Source organism: Physeter macrocephalus, chromosome 21, assembly GCF_002837175.3.
Source record: "Physeter macrocephalus isolate SW-GA chromosome 21, ASM283717v5, whole genome shotgun sequence".
NCBI classification, from domain to species: domain Eukaryota; kingdom Metazoa; phylum Chordata; class Mammalia; order Artiodactyla; family Physeteridae; genus Physeter; species Physeter macrocephalus.
This window is the reverse complement of record NC_041234.1, coordinates 97,273,432-97,295,610: the sequence shown is the minus strand read 5'-3', so window position 1 is coordinate 97,295,610 and position 22,179 is coordinate 97,273,432. Positions and strand designations below refer to the sequence as shown.

Sequence of the window (22,179 nt, the reverse complement as noted above, 5' to 3'; positions counted from 1 at the left end):
GATAGCAAACTTTATTAAACATTTTTTTCTACAATAGCTACATTCCCACAAGGCTGCTTCCATAAAGTTGTCAATAGGACCTGGTGTGAAATTAAATTCAAGTATATTTACCTTTGACAGCTTCCTCCATGGCCTCCTATTAACCATCCAGGGCAGGGGAAATCCAAATGTAGATTTAAGAACTGCCATTACTTTTTGGTATAAGAAAGCAAGATAAGAAAATAGATAATAATTGTTCCATCTCTGAATGAAAAGAGAAAAAAAGACCCTTTGTGCCTTTTCGTAATGACCTTTTAAATAAATTAATGATTTTCTGAAAATAACTAATGTTTTAATGAGTTAAAAATGGTTAGCTCATTGTCAAATGTTCCATTCCTGCCAGCCCAGTTGTTCAGCAAATGCCACATTTGTGTCAGTTTCTTATCTAGTTCAGTTTTCTAGCACAGGGATCAGAAAACAGGCCACCATAAACCTGCAAAAAGGAATCTGATGTATTCACACAGATGTCAGAAGAATAATCTCTGATTGATAATAGGGTGGCTATCCACATAGCCACTGGATTCATTCTCAGCTTTCTAAGAATCACCTAAATGGACTAGATACCACTTTCTTCCTCTTGCTTTTATTGCAGAATTCCAAGTCTAGACTAGAATTCCTCTAACCTGGAAATTTACTATCTGAAGCATTGGTTCTCAATGCTTTAATTCGGTCATCACCTGCAGAGTCACCTGAGGTATTTGTTAGAATGTAGATTACTGGGCTGCATCCCTCAGAGACAAATTCAGTAAATCTGGAGTGAAGCTCAGGTATCTGCATTTTAAGTGCCTCAGGTGATCCTACTGATATAGGTGGTCAAAAGGCCACAACCGAAGAAATGCTATTTCCCAACTCTCTTTATAAATTCTCATAGTTTAATGGAAGATGCCAAGACTACTTACTAGAACATTTCCTTCTAATTGGAAATAGCTTATCCAAGTGAAACTAGATGAAGTAGATAATTTGGATTGAAAAGAAAAAACTGGTACATACGAGAAGTATGAGTGTAATGGTCTAGAACATAAAAGTTAGAATCCAGGAGTGCTAAGTTATGGAAAACTTACAGGAAAGAGGAATGAGAAGATTATTTTTTTAAACTACAGGAGTAAAACATGCATATCATAACAGTTCATGGACTTGGAATTTGATGCTATCATACTCAAATACAGTTTTAAACTAAAAACAGTTTTTAACGTCATCATCAGAGACTGATTTTTGTATAACTTTATACCTCTTCAATCAAGTTACTTAACACAAGACTTATCAAAGTACTGTTGCATTGCATATCTTTATGTCAACACAACTACCTATGGGCACCTTCAAAGCCTTCTCAATTCTCCTGAAACCTGTTCTTCTCTAAGAATGGATTGAAGGGAAATTAGTGGCAAAGAACTGATAAGCATTTACAGTCAAGAAAGCATTTCTCAACAAAATACTTAGGTTCTGATGCTTTTAGTGGTGGTGAATTTAATATGAACACTTACTTTAAAAGCTTTCCATTGTCACTTATTAATGAAAATGAAATACTGGTTATGATATTTAAGCTGTCAGGATAGTAGATTAAACATTTTAGGTGCTAGAGAAGAAATTTTTATTTGCTACAACCTAAATTTGAAAAATAAACAATAGACTTCGTCTTCTGGGTTACATTTTAAAGTCCATCTTGCTTTTGAGAAATGACCTATAATCCTCGTACATTTTTAGCTTTATCATGAATGTCTCATAAGAATACAACTCATCTAGACCCTTTATGCACTTTAGAGGTGAGGTTGGTTTTTAGTTCCATTCCTGAATAGCCAATTCAGCAAATCCAGGGCGCTTTTAATAATTCGGTACTGCATATGACATCTTACAGAAATCTTTGGCATCTGATTTTAAATAGTAAGTGCTTTGTAGACAGCAGAGGGCAAAGATTGTTACAGGCCCAGAGTTTTTGCAATTTAGAAAAAATTAAGGACTCTACAACCTATAGGTTTGTTCTTTTTTTTCTTTTTCTCTCTATTAATAGAAATAATGGATGACTGTTCGACCAATTGCAATGGAAATGGAGAGTGTATCTCTGGCCATTGTCACTGCTTCCCAGGATTCCTTGGGCCTGACTGTGCTAGAGGTGAGGTTGCTCTGTTATACTGATTGATTAGGGAACTCAATGTCTTTTGAGAACTCAGAATTAGTAGCAATAGGAGGAAGAGGAGGGACAGGAGAGGCAGTAACAGCAGCAATAGCAACAACACCCGAACTGCCACTACCAAAAGCTGAGCACTTGCTCTGCCAGGCACTGTTCTAAACACTTTGCAGTACTTCTTTTAATTCCTACATCCTACGATAGTCCTACGATGTAGATCTATTATCACAGTTTTATGGGCAAAGAAATAACCTCAGAGAGGTAAAATACCAAGGTTATCTAACAGCTGGCATTTGTACCTGGATCCTCTGACCCAACCACTCCATGATACTTCTATTCCCTTCATAAACTCATTTATAATGGATGAACTTTAAGAAAGGGCAGAGTGGGTAACCGGTTATACACACCAAGGTAAACTGGAAGGGGTGGACAGTCACCAAATCGGTGAGTAGCCTAGAAAGGAAAGACTGGAAAGGCAGAAGTTAAACTTTCAAACTTTACTAGACTTAAACTAGACTTGCCCATAGTTTAATTCCTGAAAAGCTGTAGATAAATCACACTGTGTTTTCCCCATAGACTTCCAGTTATTACTTTAGAGATGTTTTCTGCTCATTCGCAATGTGTTCGTAAAGTTCTCAGTCTGCTAATGCTTTAATCTCAGGTTTCTCAGCCACTCCGTTTCTTTAGATTAAATTCTATTCAACAGAGAATTCTTTTTTTTTTTTGAATTTTATTTTATTTATTTTTTATACAGCAGGTTCTTATTAGTTATCTATTTTACACATATCAGTGTATACATGTCAATCCCAGTCTCCCAATTCATCCCACCATCACCACCCCCACCCACCCCGCTTTCCCCCCTTGGCGTCCATACATTTGTTCTACATCTGTGTCTGTATTTCTGCCTTGCAAACCGATTCATCTGTGCCATTTTTCTAGTTTCCAAATATATGCATTAATATACAATATTTGTTTTCAACAGAGAATTCTACAGCATTTGCTAGGTTCCAAGTTCTCTGATACATCTTGAGGAGGTGGGAGGTAGAAGTAGAGGTGATGGCTGGTATTGAAAAAATGAGTAAGAGAAGATACAGGCCCTGCCCTCAGGAAGCCCATATTTTTAATAAGGAGACATACAGTGACAAAGCGGAGTGAGTGTTCTAATAAAGGTCTGCACAGTGTGGGATAGGCACAGACATCTGTCCAGCATAAATCTCTTTAAATGCACAACTTTTTAAAGATAACATTCTATAATACGAATAACTCCCTACTAGTTTTACAGATTTTCAGGGTTTTCTTCCTGAAAGTAGCATACATCTGCTTGAGGAAGAAAAACCATAAAAGAGAAAAATCCTAACTTATAATAATGGTGATAATAATAATTGTTTAAGAGTATGGTGGAATCAAAAGCAAGTACTTGAAATAATTTCTCCACTCAGGATGTTCTTATAATTTATCTTTCCCCCAATCCCATAAGAGGAAAATTCTGTTTGTAATCACGAACATGTGCCGATTTAATAAAGGCTAAGACAGAAATAGTACAATTTTTTTTACCAGAAATATTATACGAGAATCGATAGAGAATTGCTCTTTGGAGATTTTAAAAGCATTATGAGAACATTACAAGTTCATTTGCCAACCTTCAGATTCGTGCCCTGTGCTGTGTGGTGGGAACGGAGAATACGAGAAAGGACACTGTGTCTGCCGAAATGGCTGGAAGGGGCCAGAGTGCGACGTTCCAGAAGAGCAATGCATTGACCCAACGTGCTTTGGCCACGGCACCTGCATCATGGGAGTCTGCATCTGTGTGCCAGGATACAAAGGAGAAATATGCGAGGAAGGTCAGAGCCCTGTGTTAATCTATTGCTCCAGGCTTTTCTCTCACTGAATTGTCCAAGGTGTCATTCTGGGTTTCTAGTAGAGATGTGAGTGATCTTTGCAAACCATTAAATGCTCAACATGTCTACTTAGTACATGGAGCGGGGGAGTTCGTGTCTCTTCTGACAGCCTCTAATATTAACATGAGGCTTTATCTGTGGCCCTTGCAGAGCAGTAGTGAAAAATGGCATTTCCCCCCTCGTTTTAACACTGTTTTATAACTTGAGAATTTCCATACTGATGATTTTAGCTGTTAATTTACATGCTTTCATTATTACAGAGTGCACTAGGCTACATCTTACTTTAAAGCACATAATAAAAATAATAATACGTGCACAGTTGGAACCATTTCACAAATGTTTTCTTTGGGAGTGATTTGTAATTACCATTATTATTATTGCTTTATATTGTTTATTTTTACATACCTCCTGCTGAAACTTGACCTCCATGCCTAAGGAAGTAGACTTACCACTAATGAGTATCGAGGCAGTGCCTTTATATTAAAATTCACCCCAAAGGAGCCTTTACACATACACACACAATAGTTTTATCATTTACAAAACATACTTCAAAATAGTAATAGTTTTATAATTTAAAGAAGAGACATTGGAAAATAAATTTACTAGTAATCAGACCTTTTTCATGTCACATTCCTCAAATAAGACTGATTTCAGAAATAATATGAAACCATTACCATGGGAGATGGTCTCATCACAACTGTTGTTCAGGAAAGAGACTGCTGAAAATGCACTATAATTGCTTTTTAAAGATGGCTCATTGAGACTATTACACAGCATTTTAAAGGGTTTAATCTCATTCCACTCCATGAGCAAGCCAGAGTTTAGCTTTCCACTTCCCATTAGCCATAGTAGAATTTTGGTGTAAAGATTGTATCTGTTCCAATATGAATGTCATTGGGCCTAGGGAAGGCAGTAGAGTTCCTGAGTTACTTTTGGAAGCTGTTTTTATGGGAATTCATGTGCAATCATGATATTTAAGTTGTACATTCAGATGCTATATGGACACACAGACATTCACCAAAAAATGGTGTCTATCACAACATCTACAATCTGCCCCGAAAAACATTTAACCTAATTAATTTAGACCCTTCTAATTTAAATTTTGTAAGTCGCTGAAAAAAAGACTTAGCTTATGTTTGCCTTCTAGGGGCCACTAAGAAAATTTACAGAATAACCAAGATAGCAAGGAATACCATGTTTAAAGGTATAAACTTTTCAAATACCGTTTTTTCACAAAAAATATTTTAAGTCAGACATCACAAACGAGGAGCTCACAGGTTGAACTGGGCCCATGAATGGGTTTTGTTTGATTCACAAAGTGGTGGTGGTGGTGATTTTGTTGTTGTTTAATGTGACGTGTTTCCCAAAATTTAAAATACAGAAATGTCATATAAAAGTCTCTGCTTCTAGCTTCTCTTGAACAACTAGAAAACCTGGTAACCTTGGGCCCACATTCCTATGTGGTGGCAATGATTGTAGCCAATTAGCAGCAGCTTCCTTTAAACTGGACACTTATTCCCAGCACACCCTGTTTGTTTGTTTTTTTAATTTTTGAATTAATGTACTTTATTTTTTAGAGAAGTTTTAGGCTGATATAAAAATTGAGCAAAAAGTACAGAGTTCCCATATAGCCCTCACCCCTACACACACACACACACACACACACACACACACACACACACAGTTTCCCCTATTATTAACACCTTGCATTAGTAAAGTACCTTTGTTATACAATTGATGAACCAATATTGGTACATTATGATTAGTAACTAAATAAAGCCCATAGTTTACTTAGGTTCACTCCTGGTATTGTGCATTATATGGGTTTTGCTGAATGGATAATGTCATGTATCCACCATCATGGTATCATCCAGAATCATTTCACTGCCCTAAAAATCCTCTGTGCTCCACCTATTTTTCCCTCGTCCTACTCCAACCCCTGGCAACCGCTTTTTACTGTCTCTGTAGTCTTCCTTTTTCAGAATGTCATATAATTCGAATCACACAGTATGGAAATTTTTAAACTGGCTTATTCCATTTAGCAACATGAATTTGTCTCCTCCATGTCTTTCCATGGCTTGATAGCTCATTTACTTTTCACTGAATTTCCATTGTCTTGATATACCAGTTTGTTTATCCATTCATCTATTGAAGGACATCAAGGCTGTTTCCAAATTTAGGCAATTATGAATAGAGCTACTGTAAACATCCATGGGCAGGTTTTTGTGGGGGTGTAATTTTCAACTCATTTGACACCCTGTTTTCTTACATCCAGCCCATCTCATTCATGTATGCTACCAACCTGGTCCTTTCAGCCATATGACTTTGTGCCTCTTACTTACGTATGACTTGCCTATTCATTGCAGGTGGCCTTCTAAAAGAAGAAACTATATTAAGTTAAATACTATTTCATTTATTAAAATTATTGTATTTTGATGTAATAAAATTACCTCCTTCTGAAACAATAGTCTACATTTTAGACTTTTCCTCTCCCTCCAAATAATGAATGGATGAAATCAGATGTACCTTCTGGTGTTTATTTGCTGATTAGCTCAGGTATTAAAGCATTGTGCTAATGATCCTGAGATCATGGGCTAATTATAATGGCAATAACACTAATTATAATACCTCTTAGTTAGACTTACTCTGTTCCATGGTACATGCCACACCCTAAAAGTAGGCCAGTCTTGCAGATGATGGCAGATCGTATCAGTCTATTTCCATTGCTGGAAGAGTAATTCAAAGCATACATCCTCATCATGGTTAAGTTATTTTGGTCTCATCTTATTTGTATGGGAAGATCAGAAATTTGGAAATCAACTTTCCCATTTCCCATGGGATGGTCACTCAGTTAAAAGCACAAAATGATTTTCCCCAAGGCAAACGTAGGAATCTACTTCTAAAATAGAGTGTTTGTTAGAATGTGTCCAAAAATTTTCAGACTTCACAGAATCCGAGACAAATATAATTGAGTCTGTGATATTCTAAAGCATTGAAAACTATGTCACAGCATCCTGGTAGAAGGAGAAGCCACGAGGAAAAGAATTTTTAAATTACATTAAAAATGTTGCATTTTCAGTGCTTCTTAGGGATAAATGAGAAATTATAAGAACTTGATTATATTGTATGATTTCATGAAACAGCAGTCACCTCACCTAATACCTTAAATAATCCAAACTTAAATATATATAAAAACTCCTCTAGACACATCAAGTAAAAGCCATTTCTGGGAGCTATGATTCCAATTTCAGAAAAGACGAGGAATGACTTACTAAAAATTCTTGATCTTTCTTACAAAGCCAAGGAATTCTTATTGAAGACCCACACTGGTCCACCAGCCCACTTGCGTGGGAGTACTATACACTGCTCATAATTTCACATAACATATGTGTGGTTTCCTTCTTCTAAATTTAGGTTGCAACCTTTATGATAGCCTACCATGTTTTGGTTTTTTATTTTTATTTATTTTTTTTTTTGCGGTACCTGGGCCTCTCACAGTTGTGGCCTCTCCCGCTGTGGAGCACAGGCTCCGGACGCGCAGGCTCAGCGACCATGGCTCACGGGCCTAGCCGCTCCGCGGCACGTGGGATCTTCCCGGACCGGGGCACGAACCCGCATCCCCTGCATCGGCAGGCAGACTCTCAACCACTGCGCCACCAGGGAAGCCCATCCTACCATGTTTTTAAGTGCTAATAATATTCTGGTTTGAACACATCGTTTACATGAGTCATTTTATTGCCTAATTAAAACAGCATAAATGATATAATATTAGGAAATCAATGTATCTCGGTTTCATTGTCCTAAGGTAAACTGGCCACACCTGTTTACTTTCAACCTTTTCCCTCCTTTTTGGGGCCTTCAGAGGACTGCTTAGACCCAATGTGTTCTGGCCATGGCATCTGTGTGAAAGGAGAATGTCACTGTTCTACTGGTTGGGGAGGAATCAACTGTGAAACTCCACTTCCCTTATGTCAAGAGCAGTGCTCAGGACACGGGACTTTTCTCCTGGACACTGGAACATGCAGCTGCGATCCCAAGTGGACAGGATCTGACTGCTCAACAGGTATGTCAGAGTTTTCTTCTTGTTCTTCTTCCTTCACTCCCAAGTTCTTACTGGTGTTTACCTTAAGGTAGTGTCTCTTAAACTCTGATCTGTATGCCTTCGTGGGTTATAAAGGGCTTCCAGGTATTCCCTAGGCTAGTATTTTCCTGGATTTTCATATACAACATACTGCTGGTTTTTTAATAGTATTTTTCTTTGTCATAGTTCTGTAGTTGAACTTCTGTCCTCGTTCTGTATTCTCCTGTAGTTATTTCATCCATTCTCAAGTCTTTTGTTATCAGTTCTATACAGATTATTTGAAATCTATGTCTTCCCCCAATTTAAGTAGTCCTTCCTTTCCAGCCATCTGCAGAATATTTACACTGGGTGTCCCATCATGTAAAAACTCAACTTAGCCAGGCACTTTACTCTATTTCTATATTGCCATGTTCCTGCCCAATTACTAGTCCCACAACTTTGCTTCTCTACCCTAACATCATCCACAGTTCTCCGTTGTCTGTAGAAAACCTTCAGATATCCTAGCCTGTTATCAAAAGCCCAGTACAAACTATTCCATATCTCTCTCTCCAGCCTATCTTCTACTTCTGCTTCCTGCGTAAATCCCTCCTTCTGCTAAAGTAATCTGTATGCTCTCCTTACCCCCACTTTTTTCTTTATGCCCTCTCCTCAGCAGGAATGCTAGTCCCTCTCCACCTATGAAAATTCAACTCATCCACCCAGACCAACTACAGTTTTAGCCATTTTATAAAACTTTTCCTGATCACATCAACAGGATCCTCTGAAATCCTACCGTACTCATTGCTAGAGAATCAAAAAGGCATTGTGATGTAGGTATTTGAGTACGTGACTTGTTTTTCCACCTAAACCAAAAATAAGGGATCGTTCTTTATATATTTTTTCTTATCCTCAGACCATGTGCTCATTAAGTGAGTAGAATTAATAAGTAATAGCTCTTACAAAGCCTCTGCTGATGAATTTTGTTGAGGATGTAAAATGGCACGTGATAAGCAAGAAGGACAGGTGCTCTGTGAGCACCTGAAATAGTTTTGAACCAAAAATCTGCAATCCTGTACTATAAAGAAACAGGAGAATCGCTCTGTTAGGGGAATTAATTCTAACCTAATACTTCACTGTACAAAATTTTGTTGCCTCACATAGAAATAATATGGGAGAAAGGATTGCATTTTACAATTTCAGAAAATGATTAAAATGCTAAAGACTGTATTAATAACTAAAGTGCAAATCTTAAAAATCACTCATTTATACACTTAGCAAATATAGTGTGCCTGCTATGTGCTTGGCATGGTGCTTGGTGCTGGGGATATAGTGATGAACAAGATGGACGTGGTCCTTGCACACAAGGAGCTAGTGGAGGACACACATTGAACAATTAGAAGATAGTTAACAAAAGGGAAGTAACTGCATATTAGGGGACTGTACAGTATAGCTCTAACCTGATTATTAATTTATTTACTAAATGTTATTAAACACCTTCCATCCTTCCATGTGTCAGATATAGTATCATGGCCTAGAGCAAACACTTACATAACAATTTGTGTGTATTAGGCACTTTTCTAATTGTTGGACTTATGTTCACTTAATCTTCATAACAACCCTATGAGATAAGTACTGTAATTAGGCTCACTTTACACAAGAGGAAACTGAGGCACAGAGAGATTAAATAACTTGCCCAAAGCCACCCCTATAACAAGTATCAGAGTCAGAATTTGGACTGAGGTATTCTGGCTTCACGCTCCATGCACTGAACCATTGTGCTATACTGTCCTCTGGGAGCCCATCACCTAATTCACCATGTATAAAGAGGTATCATTGCTAGGCTGTGTCCAAGGCCATGTGCTGCAGAGCACAAAGAGGGGGGCATGGGTTATTTCTCTGAGAAGAAACCCTACAGCCAAGAAGACTTTGGAAAAGTCTTTTTTTTAAATTTATTTTATTCAAGTAGAGTTGAATTACAATGTTGTGTTAATTACTGCTGTACAGCAAAGTGATTCAGTTATACATATATATATATACATTCTTTTTCATATTCTTTTGCATTATGGTTTATCACAGGAGACTGAATGTGCTATACAGTAGGACCTTGTTATTTATCCGTTCTATATATAATAGTTTGTATCTGCTAATCCCAAACTCCCAATCCATCCCTCCCTCACCACCCCCCCACCCCGGCAACCACACGTCTGTTCTATATATGTCCATGAGTCTGTTTCTGTTTTGTAGATAGGTTCATTTGTGTCATATTTTAGATTCCACATATATGACAGGGACATAATAGGGGCTCAATAAATGTTTGGCCAATGGACAATTAAATGAGGAGGTTAGAATGGTGCCCTAGCTCTCACATCTAGGGGCAAACTGCTTCGCCTCTCTGGCTTCAGTGCACTAGAATCCTTAAGGATGCTGAGACAGGTGAACTAGAGGCTACCACATTTGTGAAACATTGAACCACATATCTCTACACTTCTTCTATTAAACAAATTTTCCTTGAGCACTTACTATGTGCCATGTGCTAGCTCTTGGGATACATCAGTGAGGAATACAAAGGTTCCTTCACTAGTGGAGCTTGCGGTCTGGCTGGGAGAAATAGACAGTAAACAATGAACAAAAAGTGTACAAGTTTTTGAAACATGAGGAAACTGAAGACCAGCGAGGTTCGATGACTTGTCCAAGGCCACAGACCTGGCTAATTTGCAAACATGCAAATAGAAACCAGGGCTGTTGATTTCATTCTACATCTAGCGTTCCTTCTAGCCTCCACCCTCACGCCCACCAAAGGAAGAGTTAGACAAGGAGCCAGGGACTCAGGTGTATAGATTAGCTTCCTGAAAAGGGAAAGTTCAAGGAGATGAAGGGCATCAAATATCAAGTGCATGAATGACACATTCTTGTCCAGATACAATGTGGATTAAATGTAGACTAAATTAGGATGCAGACTAAAGCCACGTTCATCCATTCTAGACCCAGTAGAAGAAACACTGGAAGCATCTCTTGCTCAAAGAAGCAAAAGAGTGAATAAGTATGATCCAAAACTTTGCAGCCTTTCAGGCAAAAGGCTTCCTAATAAAACTACCAACTTGAAAAATAGGGGGAGGAAATGCCTTCCAAATCTCTGGTGTCATGGTGGGAATAGTCCTTATGTGATTTTTACGCTCCATAAAGGTTGTTCCCACAGAGCATACTTAACCATCGAGATGATCTCACTGTGCAGACTTTTAATTGAGTGTGCTCAGTACAGGATGCAATTTAACATCTGATTCTTATAATGGATCATGTCATTTCAAAGGTGGTGAATATGCTCTTTGCCATTGATCATTTTCTTCCTCTAAGCGCATGATGCTTAGCTGTTAGCATGTTAACTGTGCTGCTCTGATACCAAGGGGACTGCAGTGAATGGTTTACTGATTATTTTCAGTCTGTTTTCTAGGTACATTGAGTATTGTTAGTGGCAGTGAATTGATACTTGATATAGGATTCTTTAACCTGAAGGTCTCATGGTACTTCACAAAGGTTAACTCATTAGTCTTTAAAAATACCTCAAGAGGAATACAATAGAAGCTAGTTATAACATAGTTTAGATTTGGATATACCGCAGGTCAAATCATACTCCCTTAAAATAGAACTCCTTGCCATGAAATCTCAGTAATACATTTAGCCTATACTGAAGATACTGGCCTTGGCTTCTAATATCAGCATTGTAAAATGCATCTACTACATGTCTTTCATAAAATCTGGCTTCTCCTGGTCACATAGTCTTTGAAGGGGAGCACAAAAGCAGAGTTTGGAGCTTTGTAGTCCTTTCTTCCTGATGAAACTTCCTCTGAGTCACCCTGTCTATTCTTACTCTCAGATAACTGACTGTGAAATTCATAGAAGGTAAGCGTTCACAAAGAGAGGACAGCTTCTGCTCTTTCTACCGTGATTACCTCTCATTATACTGGATCTTAGAGCTGGATTAATCAGCTAGAGAGATGGAACATCACGCCCTGGAGTATTTCTGAACCTCAGAGATATATATATATATATTTTTTTTTTTTTTTTTTTTTTTTTTGCTATATAACAGAAATCATCTGAGGTACTATCATCATGTACCCCATCCAAGCAGGGTTAGTTCCTGAAGATCCCATAAGGCTTTGTTACAAGGATATTTGTTTTCAGGCTATCCTATGACATGTGGCCATCTTGTCCATCAGAGAGATGACACTGCGTGTGTGTATTTGTGTGCATGTGCACCTGTGTGTCTATTCACAGCACAGTGACTTTGAGTAACTAATTTAACTTCTTTGAGTCTCAGCTGCCTCATTTTTGAAATGGTAGAAGATTAGCCAAATGGCCCTTGCGGCCCCTTTCAACACTGAGATCTATGATTCTTGATACTGTTTATTGAGCTGTTGACACTGATTATGAATGGTTCATGGATGCAGTCCATAAACTCTCTTAACTCCATATTGTTTATGGTGAGGAAATATTAATTGTAAATAGTTTTGTTTTCATTATAAGGACATCCATACTTTGATATATAGACCATGCTGTTTGAGAATCTACTTCTATTTGTAGAGATATACATGCACACACACACATAAACGTGTATCTATAACAATGTCTCGTTACGTTTTTAAGTGTTGCCTAATGGATGGTGATATGCATCTACTAATAAAACGGATTATTAGAGGGGAATTTGTAAACGGCTCATATAATTATTATTGCTAGGAAAACTTTCCTTGATTACCCAAGTATCATACGCTTTTAAAACATTATTAGTTTTCCCCTTTATTGAAAGTGCCAATAATCAAAAGATTTTCATCTGATTCTACATACCTATCACATACAATGCATCACATTCCTGCAATTTCCAGGTATTGATTAGGCCATTTGAAATGATTAGTGTGTATGCTGTATTCTTCCTACAGATGTTACAGTAACAGCAGGGTTGTACCTGCCATTTGATAAAGAAGCTTTGTTCAAAATCTAATGTACATGCTGCGGGCACAACGATATAGTCATTGATCATGCCACTGAAGAGAAAAATCCACTCATATATAAAGTAACTACCATTAAGTATCTTCAGTAGAAAAGAGATAATCAATGTACCCAGATTAGGAACCTAGGATTGCAGGTACTTTTCCCTCTTCAGTTCGGGGTACACACTTGAATTTCTTAGGCACAGTAGCTGAGTTCTCAGAAGAAAAGTTTCTATTAATTAGTAAACAATGTTAATATATTATAATGCTACAAATTCCCTGGACTTAAAGAAAAGCTCAAATATATACAACTAGTCACCAAAACATGATGGGAAGTTCTTTTTAGCGTACAGGGACAAAAGGCTTATGACTAATTCCTGTGTAGGCTTAATTATTTTTAACTTGCATTCAAAGCATGACAACCTCTGATCAAATTTATTTTAGAGTAATTCTTTTTCTACTCAGTAAAAAAATAAAGGGTAAACCTTAAGGTGACTCTGATTTGATTGATTTAATAAAACAAACCCCTGCTTGAAACATAGTGGCTACACCATTAACACTACAGTGAGGTCAAAACATTAACTGTAGATTTACTGAATCAGTAAGTGAAGTTCATTGGTGGCACTAGAAATACAACCCAAGAGCATCCTTAATAGAATTTCAATTCAAATTAAGTGTGTAAGATGGAATCCACATAAATATTTTGGAGAGGTAGATATGAAATGGAAAAAAAATCATACTATTATCATGATTTCCTAGCAACACATCCTACTCAGAGATGGTTTGACACCCCCTAAGTTTTTTTTGTCTCAAGTGAAAATAGAAATTGAACCCCCAAATATTCTCAGATTCAAAAATCCCTTATTTTTATAAAAGAGAGTTCATTTAATAGCCATAAGATTATATATACAGTGAGGTGATTCAAAGCGCATCAAATATCAAATGTTTTCAAAATATGTCTTTTACCTTCTGTTCTGAGACAATAAAAGCCATGCCTGTTCTGCCATCATTAGCAGGCTGCAATGCAAAAATCCAGCGAAACTTCTGACAATTTGACAAGTTTGAAAAAGGAGGTACATTTGCAGCTTCCTCTCTGTAAATCTGAACTAACTCTACTGACTGTTCCAGGACATTAAAGCTTTAAAATTGTTTTTCAAACCAGGGACATATATTAAAATAAGGTGGCAACTGTGAGGCAAGAAAATGTAATTAAATAAGCATGAGTGTGAAGATGCATACTTACTTACATGGTTAAAGTACAGTTAATAATGAGGAATGCATTTGGACAGACCAATAGGGGCATCAAAAGAAGAGAGGAAAATTCTGTGCTTCACTATTAAATGCATTCCTCTCATTTGCCCAAAGTCTTATTCTGAATTCCAATTCATTTTCTATTTGGCATTTTTCTCAATTCACATTTATCTACATGAAATGAAAACAGACCCAGAAAAGGGTGTATCTAAAAGGTGTATTTGGCCCTGTAGGTGAGATCCTGCAGGGCAAGTGGCCACCTGGGTGCCCACCCCCACAGTCTGACCTGCCGCCTGCTTCTCTAGTGGAGATGGCTGAGAGAGCTCAAAGGAAGCCAGAATTCAGTTGTGCACAGTCGGTGGCCAGGACATGGACAAGGGTCAGGATAAGTTGTCCCAGTCCTGTGCAAAATCAAAAGATCAGAGATATTGGAAGAGCACCCCATACATCTCCCCCAAATAAACTGAAGGATACTTTCATTCCTGTAATTAAAACATCCGCGTTTACCTGTTGGTTTTAATTTTTTCTCCAAATACTTACATATCCATTTTCTTCCCTTTATTATGGCCATAATCCGGGGTCATTATTAGAATGTGGATTGCATATTGAGCTTTGATGATACAAAATACCTCCAGGACTGTTCCAGAGATTTGCTCTACATGTATTCTTCTGAGTCATTGGAAAGAAGAAGAGGCATAGGAAGGACAGAGATTAGTCCTTCATTAAAGAGTAAGGACAATACATTTTTACCCAGAAACTTAATAAGGTGGAGCTCATAGAAATTCTGAATGGGTACTTGCCTCTGCTATAAAGAACTTGACTTGTACTTGTACTTCCACATTCCCGATAACCTAGCAAACAGGTTTCTGTTACTCTCGTAACATCCATAAGGTCTAAGCAGTGTTGGTAATAAGTTTCCTCATTTTATAGCTGAAGGAACTAATTTGCCGTGAGACACAGGGAAAAAGTTACTTCATTGTGTATGCTTCAGAGTTGAGGTTGGCAATAGAATTCACAGCCCAGTGTCCTATCCTAAGGATCAGTGTGGATTAATTTTGTTTTTATCCTGCTTGTGACTTGCAGACCTTCTTGAATGTAAGAACCCATGTCTTATATACACTACCAAATGTAAAATAGATAGCTAGTGGGAAACAGCCGCATAGCACAGGGAGATCAGCTCGGTGCTTTGTGACCACGTAGAGGGGTGGGATAGGGAGGGTGGGAGGGAGACGCAAGAGGGAGGGGATATGGGGATATATGTATACGCATAGCTGGTTCACTTTGTTATACAGCAGAAACTAACACAACAATGTAAAGCAATTATACTCCAATAAAGATGTTTAAAAAAAAAGAACCCATGTCTTTCATAAATCATAGAAAATGTTTAGTCATCATCTCATCGAATCTTGATTTTCCCACTTTCTCTGTTACCTCCTTTCAGAAGTTCCATTACTGTCCCACTCTGGCCTCTATGTCTTTTATTCTTTTTCCGATTTTACATTTCTTTGTTTCTCTGTTGTTTTATAGGTGATTTCTTCAAATTTGTCTTCTGGCTCACTAAATATCTCTTCAGCTGTGTTTATTATGATGGTTAACCCTTCCATTAGATTTTAAATTTCAGTGATTTCTTTTAATTTCTAAAATTTTAATTTAGTTTTTTTTCAAATATGCCTCATTATTTTTTGGCAATTTCTTGCTCCTTAATCCTGTTTTTGTTTACTCTCTTTTCTTTAAACATACTAAACATAGTTATTTTATATGCTATATTTGAAAATAGATCATGTTAAGGCTTTGTGGGTCTGGGTCTGTGGTTTCTTGTTTCTGTCAACTCTTGCATATGATGGCTTGCTTTTTTGTTTCTTTTATTTTTTAATTGTTGGTTCAAATATGTTTAAATTTTAAGTCTGGGGAAGATTTACGTTTGCTTCTGTCAGAACCTGTCTGCACTACAGATCAGGGCAAACTTTATTTTTTTACTGTAGTATAGTTGACTTACAATATTATATTGGTTTCAGGTGTACAACCTGGTAACTATTTGTACTAATTTAAAGTTTAAATTAAAAATCTCAGGTTACAGTTTTTCGGACCATACAGATAGTACAAATTCAGGCCCCAAACCCGCATGAAACTTGGCTAGTCACCATGAAGTATCAGAGGAGGCTTGTTATTTAACATCCTCAGACCCAAGCCTGAGACAGATTATTTCCTTCTAGTCTGTTTCTGCAAGGCACATTTTCATCTAGATTGGTTTTAATATGGATGCCTGATCCTGTGCAGGCCCAAGGTTCAGCCAACAATCTGTTTCCCACTCTGGACCCTCACCAGAACTCTAGGTCACCCAGATCAGCAGATGCCTCTGGTGTACTGGCATACCTCTGACTCTCCATGTAATCTTAAGCTAATCAGCCACTATGGATCTCAATTTATACAGCTGCAAAATGTGTTTTTCAGCTAAATTCGCATTTCAATTTATTTTTAATAATTAACGTTTTTCACTTTAAGTGGAGAAAAAATATTTAAGTTCTAATTAAATCAAGAATTTTTTCTACTAAGGTATGTGTGAACACATTAGAGTCCAACAAACCTAGAAGAGTTTATTCCAGCTAGCAAAATGGTTCAGTTAGTGTGCATTGGAAGAATGTTCTGAGAAGTATTGTTCAAAAGATATTTCTGAAGCCATAGCAGTCAGTTAACGGTGGCGTCAAGAGTAAACAATTTCAACAATCAAAGAGAGCTTCCCACACTTCTCTGCTAGGTCCATTCATTTTTAAAGTTGAATTCTGCATGTCAAGCATTGAAAGGTAAAGCATTCTAAATACTACTGCCTGCTTTCATTTCTAACCGTCTTTGTTTATTTCTTCTTTGACAGACTTTTGGCATAATCATGGAATATTGACACTAGATTAGATCTTAGAGATCACCTAAGTTTGCCCTTCCTTTTATAAAAGAAAACTGAGGCCCAGAAAGGTTGAATGATTTTGTGTAAGATCAAGTAGCTAATTAGGCGTATAGTTAATAAGAGAGACAAGTCTCGGGATTTCGGGTTTAGACCTTTTGTCCAATATACCATTCAGAGATCCTTGTTCAAATTCAACAGATGTTACCTTTCCATTGTCAGCACTGCCACTGAATCACTAGAAAATTGGCAATGAGCATATATACAGGGCAGGATCCCAGCATCTGTCTCTTCCTTGACTATCAGAATGTTATGATTTAGGGGAGAAGTAGGTTGATGAAAGTGATCTGAGCCAGTGTTGGAAAAAAAAAACAATGTTATGAAAATCGTCAGAGATTCAGCATAGAAAAATGAACTCAAATCCCAGCTCTGCTTCTAAGAGTTACTGTGTGACCTTGAGTAAGTTAATTGGTTTCTCTGAGCCTCTCCTGTAAAATGGGGAAGTAATTCTTACTTTGTAGGGTAGTTGTAAGGGTTAAATGAGTTAATATATGTGAAACACCTAGCATAGTGCTTCTCCCATAGTAGACGTTAAATTATAATAATAAATGGTAGCCATTATTGTCATTATATTTCAATTCTCATTGTAAAGACACATTTCAAAGACAAATCTTTTGTAAGTAGAAGATAGATTAGTAGCTGTCTCAAAGAAATTCATTTTCAGACGTGGTAAAGCTGAATTAATTTAAAGGAGTATGAAAATTCTTCCTATTCCAAAGTCATTACATTTTTTTTTGGTCCCTTCCCAAATGGTATTACTTCTTGTGTTTGTAGAATAGATGTTTCACTGAAAAGTTGGCTAAAAAGTATTTATTCTATCTCTTCCCTCCCTTTACTTTAAGTCCTGCTATTCATCATAAAATCACATTCAAGGAAAATTTATATTCCTGATCTGTCTGCTAAGATTAGGTTCAGTAACAGGAAATACCTCCCTCAGGGGAGGCAAAAAAAGAGTAGCTTTAACAAGATATAACGTTGACCTTACTCTCACACAAAAGAAATCTAGAGGTAGGCAGACCAAGGCTTATATGATGACTCCAGAAAGAAAGTTTCTGCTGGCTCACACCTCTAGTATCCCTAAGATGGGACCCTTATCCTCATAGTACACAATGGCAGCCAGTGCTCCAGCCACCACATCTTCATTTCAGGCAAAGTGAAAGAATGGAGGAGAAAAGGGCCTGTTTCCTCTCTTTTAAGGCAAGTTCATTGATGCTACTGCTGGAACATTTATTTATATCTCATTGACCAATAATTAAATCATGTGACCACACCTAGATGCAAAAGAAGCCAAGAAATGTAATCTTTATTTAAGGAATCCATGTGCACAGCTAAATAACATCAAATTTCATTGTAGTTTTCTAGCTTCCAACCAACACATCAGGGCAACAAGATCACTTCCGTGACTCACCACGTCCTCAACATAAAGCCAAACCCATAGCTCAATGGAAATAAAACTTTCTTTGTATTGGGACAGTGAGACACTTTGCCTACGGATCCTCTTCAAGATTTAGTATGGAAAATGAATTAAGGTTTCTCCTTATTAGTTATCGTATTGATAACATGTTGAAATGATAATATTTTTGACATATTGGGTTAAATACAATATATTATTAACATTAATTTCACCTGTATTTAAAAAAAATTTAATGTGGCTACTAGAAAATTTAAAGTTACATCTGTGGCTTGCATTTGAGGTTCACATTATATTTCTATTGGACGGCCTTGCTCTAGCATATGGCAGTATTAAGTTTAGCCTGGAAAATATAACTAAATGTATCTTCTAAATTAAACTGAACATAATATAACTAAATGTATCTTCCAAATTAAACTGAACATATTCAGATAGCAAGGTAACTTGAATAAGTACCTTGTAGTATAGGATTGTCAACAAAGTCAGCTATATGTGGAAAAGGTTTACCAAAGATGATGATTTGGGTTTTAGTATAATTGATCAACAATCCTTTTTGGCACTAAGACACCAAGGGCAACCATTATTAAACCCAGTTCTAGTTTATGACAATAAAACCATAAGAAAGAAGTATAAAAGAATGCTTATACTTATATTTCCTAAGACAGGAGAAGCATCAAGTCATTATACTCAGAGTTCTGCAAAATATGATAAAGAATACAAATGTGGGACAACAGTAGAATAATTAAATGCCTAATGATAACCTATTTCTTGTATAGAACATAGGCCTGCGAAGCCCAGGCTTTTAATCTCTCAAGAAGGAAACCAGCATATGTTTTAAATAAAATGTCTAATGAAGTAATAGGTTTCTAACTTGGATGGACGAAAGAGTTTTTACGTCATAAAATGAGTTAGGACACTCTTGAGAAAACCTATAGAGATACAAACAAACTGGCACGGATTAGAGCTTGTCATTCAGAGTGGCTCTTGGGTGGTTCTTCAACCATGAAATCTTCCTCAGATGCTTTATTTAGCTTGATTGTTTAAAAAATCATGTGTGCTATATAAGAGGGAATTACTAAAACATAGAGGTGGCTCGGGATCACCAAGTTGTCAGTTGTCATCTGAGATGCCATGACCTTGCTCTCTAAGTACATACCTGTGTAACTACCACAGACCCTGGCCTCTTTACAGGATGGAACAACCAAATTCAGATCTTTCCATAAGGTCTTATGAAATCTGAGTTTTTACTTAGCAATAAGCTTTTCATAAACACAGCTTGACTTTGATAAAAATCCAATGGCCTCTTTTTATTTAGGAAGGTCACCACATTTGTTTTTCCCTATCCAACATTCTTGGCAAACCAGATACTAGGACAGTAGAGACAGAGAGTATATCCATTTTAATTATCATCAACCCATTCATAATGAGAGATGTCCCTCGCTTAAGGACCATGAGGGAAGGATTGAAATGGTCCTTGGGAATCAATGGATTACCAATAGAGTGTGGTAGCTCCCAGTCCATCTCAATCCTCTCAGCCTCCTGGCATTGTTAGTCCAAACATAAATGCAAAAAAGCTCTAGAACAGCTATACCAAGGGTTAAAATAGTGACAAAATTATTAATTTCTGCCTTTTTCGTAATATCCATCTAAGCAAGGTAGTGAGAAAGAGAAGCTAATCCTAGTCAATAATCCTATATAGCAAATACAATCTATAATGTTGGCCTCCAGGCTAGATACAGACTAAGTTTCTTGTACATTTATCCCACATCCTACTCTTCAGTACCAGCAGGTTTGGTGCATAAAAACATTTTTTATGTGTGAGGAAATTTCCTTTTGGGTTAATACATCTCCCTCTAAAAATATATCTCTCTCTGAAAGATTGGTTCATGGGGAAGCAACCCACATAGTCCCTGAAGACTTCTGGTAGAAAGCAATAGGATCCACCACCATCCTAGAATTCAACTCTTAAGATATGGCTAATTCTACCATAAGAAGCAGAGAATGGCTAAAAATTTAAAGATGATTTTAAAAGGGCCATATATCTAAGCAAACTGTGTGCACCTTGACAGGAGATATACAAGGGTAAAGGCAAATCATTTCCAGATTGTCAGGGAACTGAATCAGGACCAAAAGGAAGACAGTCCAGTATATAAGTCAGACATTCAATAGCGGTTCACCTTACCTCTGCCAAGTTTTGTAGTTGTTATTGCTTCTTAGCTAAGTGGAGAGAGAAAGAGGCAAAACTCTCATATATGGGAAGATACCTATGTTAAACACAAGGTCTCATGAACATGTTTAAACCAATCAGAAAAGACAGTGTAACAACAGGGTCTGTACCTGTGGAATTCCAGCCTGGGATGTACCAGAAAAATCCTGGTCGTCAAAGAGCACTTTGGTGACTCTGAGGACTCTTTTATATAGATAGATACATCCAATATAATTATTATATAGTACATGGTCTGTTGAAGCGTCTACCAACACTGGACTAGTTCAACCTAATCTGGCAGACAAAAACCTCTGTCTGCAAAGTTGGAAGACCCCCTATTTCTGCAAATGTATTAGACATACCTTTTCTGGCCCAGGTAATCTGTACCATGGTGGGGCTCATTAATGACTATAATGATGATTATGATAATAATAGTGACAAAGATATTAATTTATTGAGTTCTTACTATATACGTGCTTTACAAATATTATCCATTTAATCTTCATGACAAGTCAGTATTTCCAAAGTATTTTCTATACAACTGTTTACTGCAAGATGTTATAGACCAACAAAAACCATTCTATGGTGACAAAGTAAAAGGAGAAATCTACGTGTTAGCTCCCACTTGAAAATTCACAAAGCACATTCTCATGTTATAGATTCTAAAAATTCCCTGCGTAAGGAAAGCTGTCTACCAGAGCTTCCCACAAAATTTTGATCAGTAAACCCAGGTTTCACCTAACATTTCTTTATATCCTGTGGAGATAGAAGTGTTCTTTGGAACCACTTTGGGAAAAGGTCCTATAGAATGCTATCATCATTTTATAGATAAGGAAATGAAAACCTAGAGAAGTTCAGCAGTGTGCCTCAGATCACATAGCCATTTGGAGGCAGAACCTTTGAAGCTAGGTCTATTTATTGCCAAAGCCCATACTCATCATTAACTGTAATGACTCAGATAATTGTTATCACGTATTAACTGTCTATTATGTTCAATATGCTATATGTATATTGCCTTTCATCCTTGTAACAATCCTGCAGTGAGAGTACTGTTATTCCCATTTTATAAATGAAGAAAATGAGGCTTGATTAGATCCAATGACTTACCCAGACCTTGCCAGAAAAGCTTATCCAGGGCTGTCAACAGGACTGTAGAGCTGGCCGGTTCTGGTTATGTAGTCTTAAGCAAATTACCTAACCTTTTGAATTTTCAATGTCAGTATCTGTAAAATGGGTGTAATATCTCTGGCACAT

General features: G+C 37.1%; 1 protein-coding gene across 14 annotated transcripts in view; it reads left to right on the top strand.

The window, feature by feature from the left end:
• TENM1 (teneurin transmembrane protein 1) overlaps nt 1-22,179 on the top strand; it is an 813,855-nt gene that overhangs the window by 538,560 nt on the left and 253,116 nt on the right. For all 14 annotated transcript variants that reach the window (XM_028482674.2, XM_028482672.2, XM_028482671.2 and 11 more), the window contains 3 exons: nt 2,045-2,146; nt 3,808-4,002; nt 7,922-8,122. In XM_028482674.2, coding sequence (XP_028338475.1) covers nt 2,045-2,146; nt 3,808-4,002; nt 7,922-8,122 — 498 coding nt within the window. The remainder of the gene's footprint in view (nt 1-2,044; nt 2,147-3,807; nt 4,003-7,921; nt 8,123-22,179) is intronic.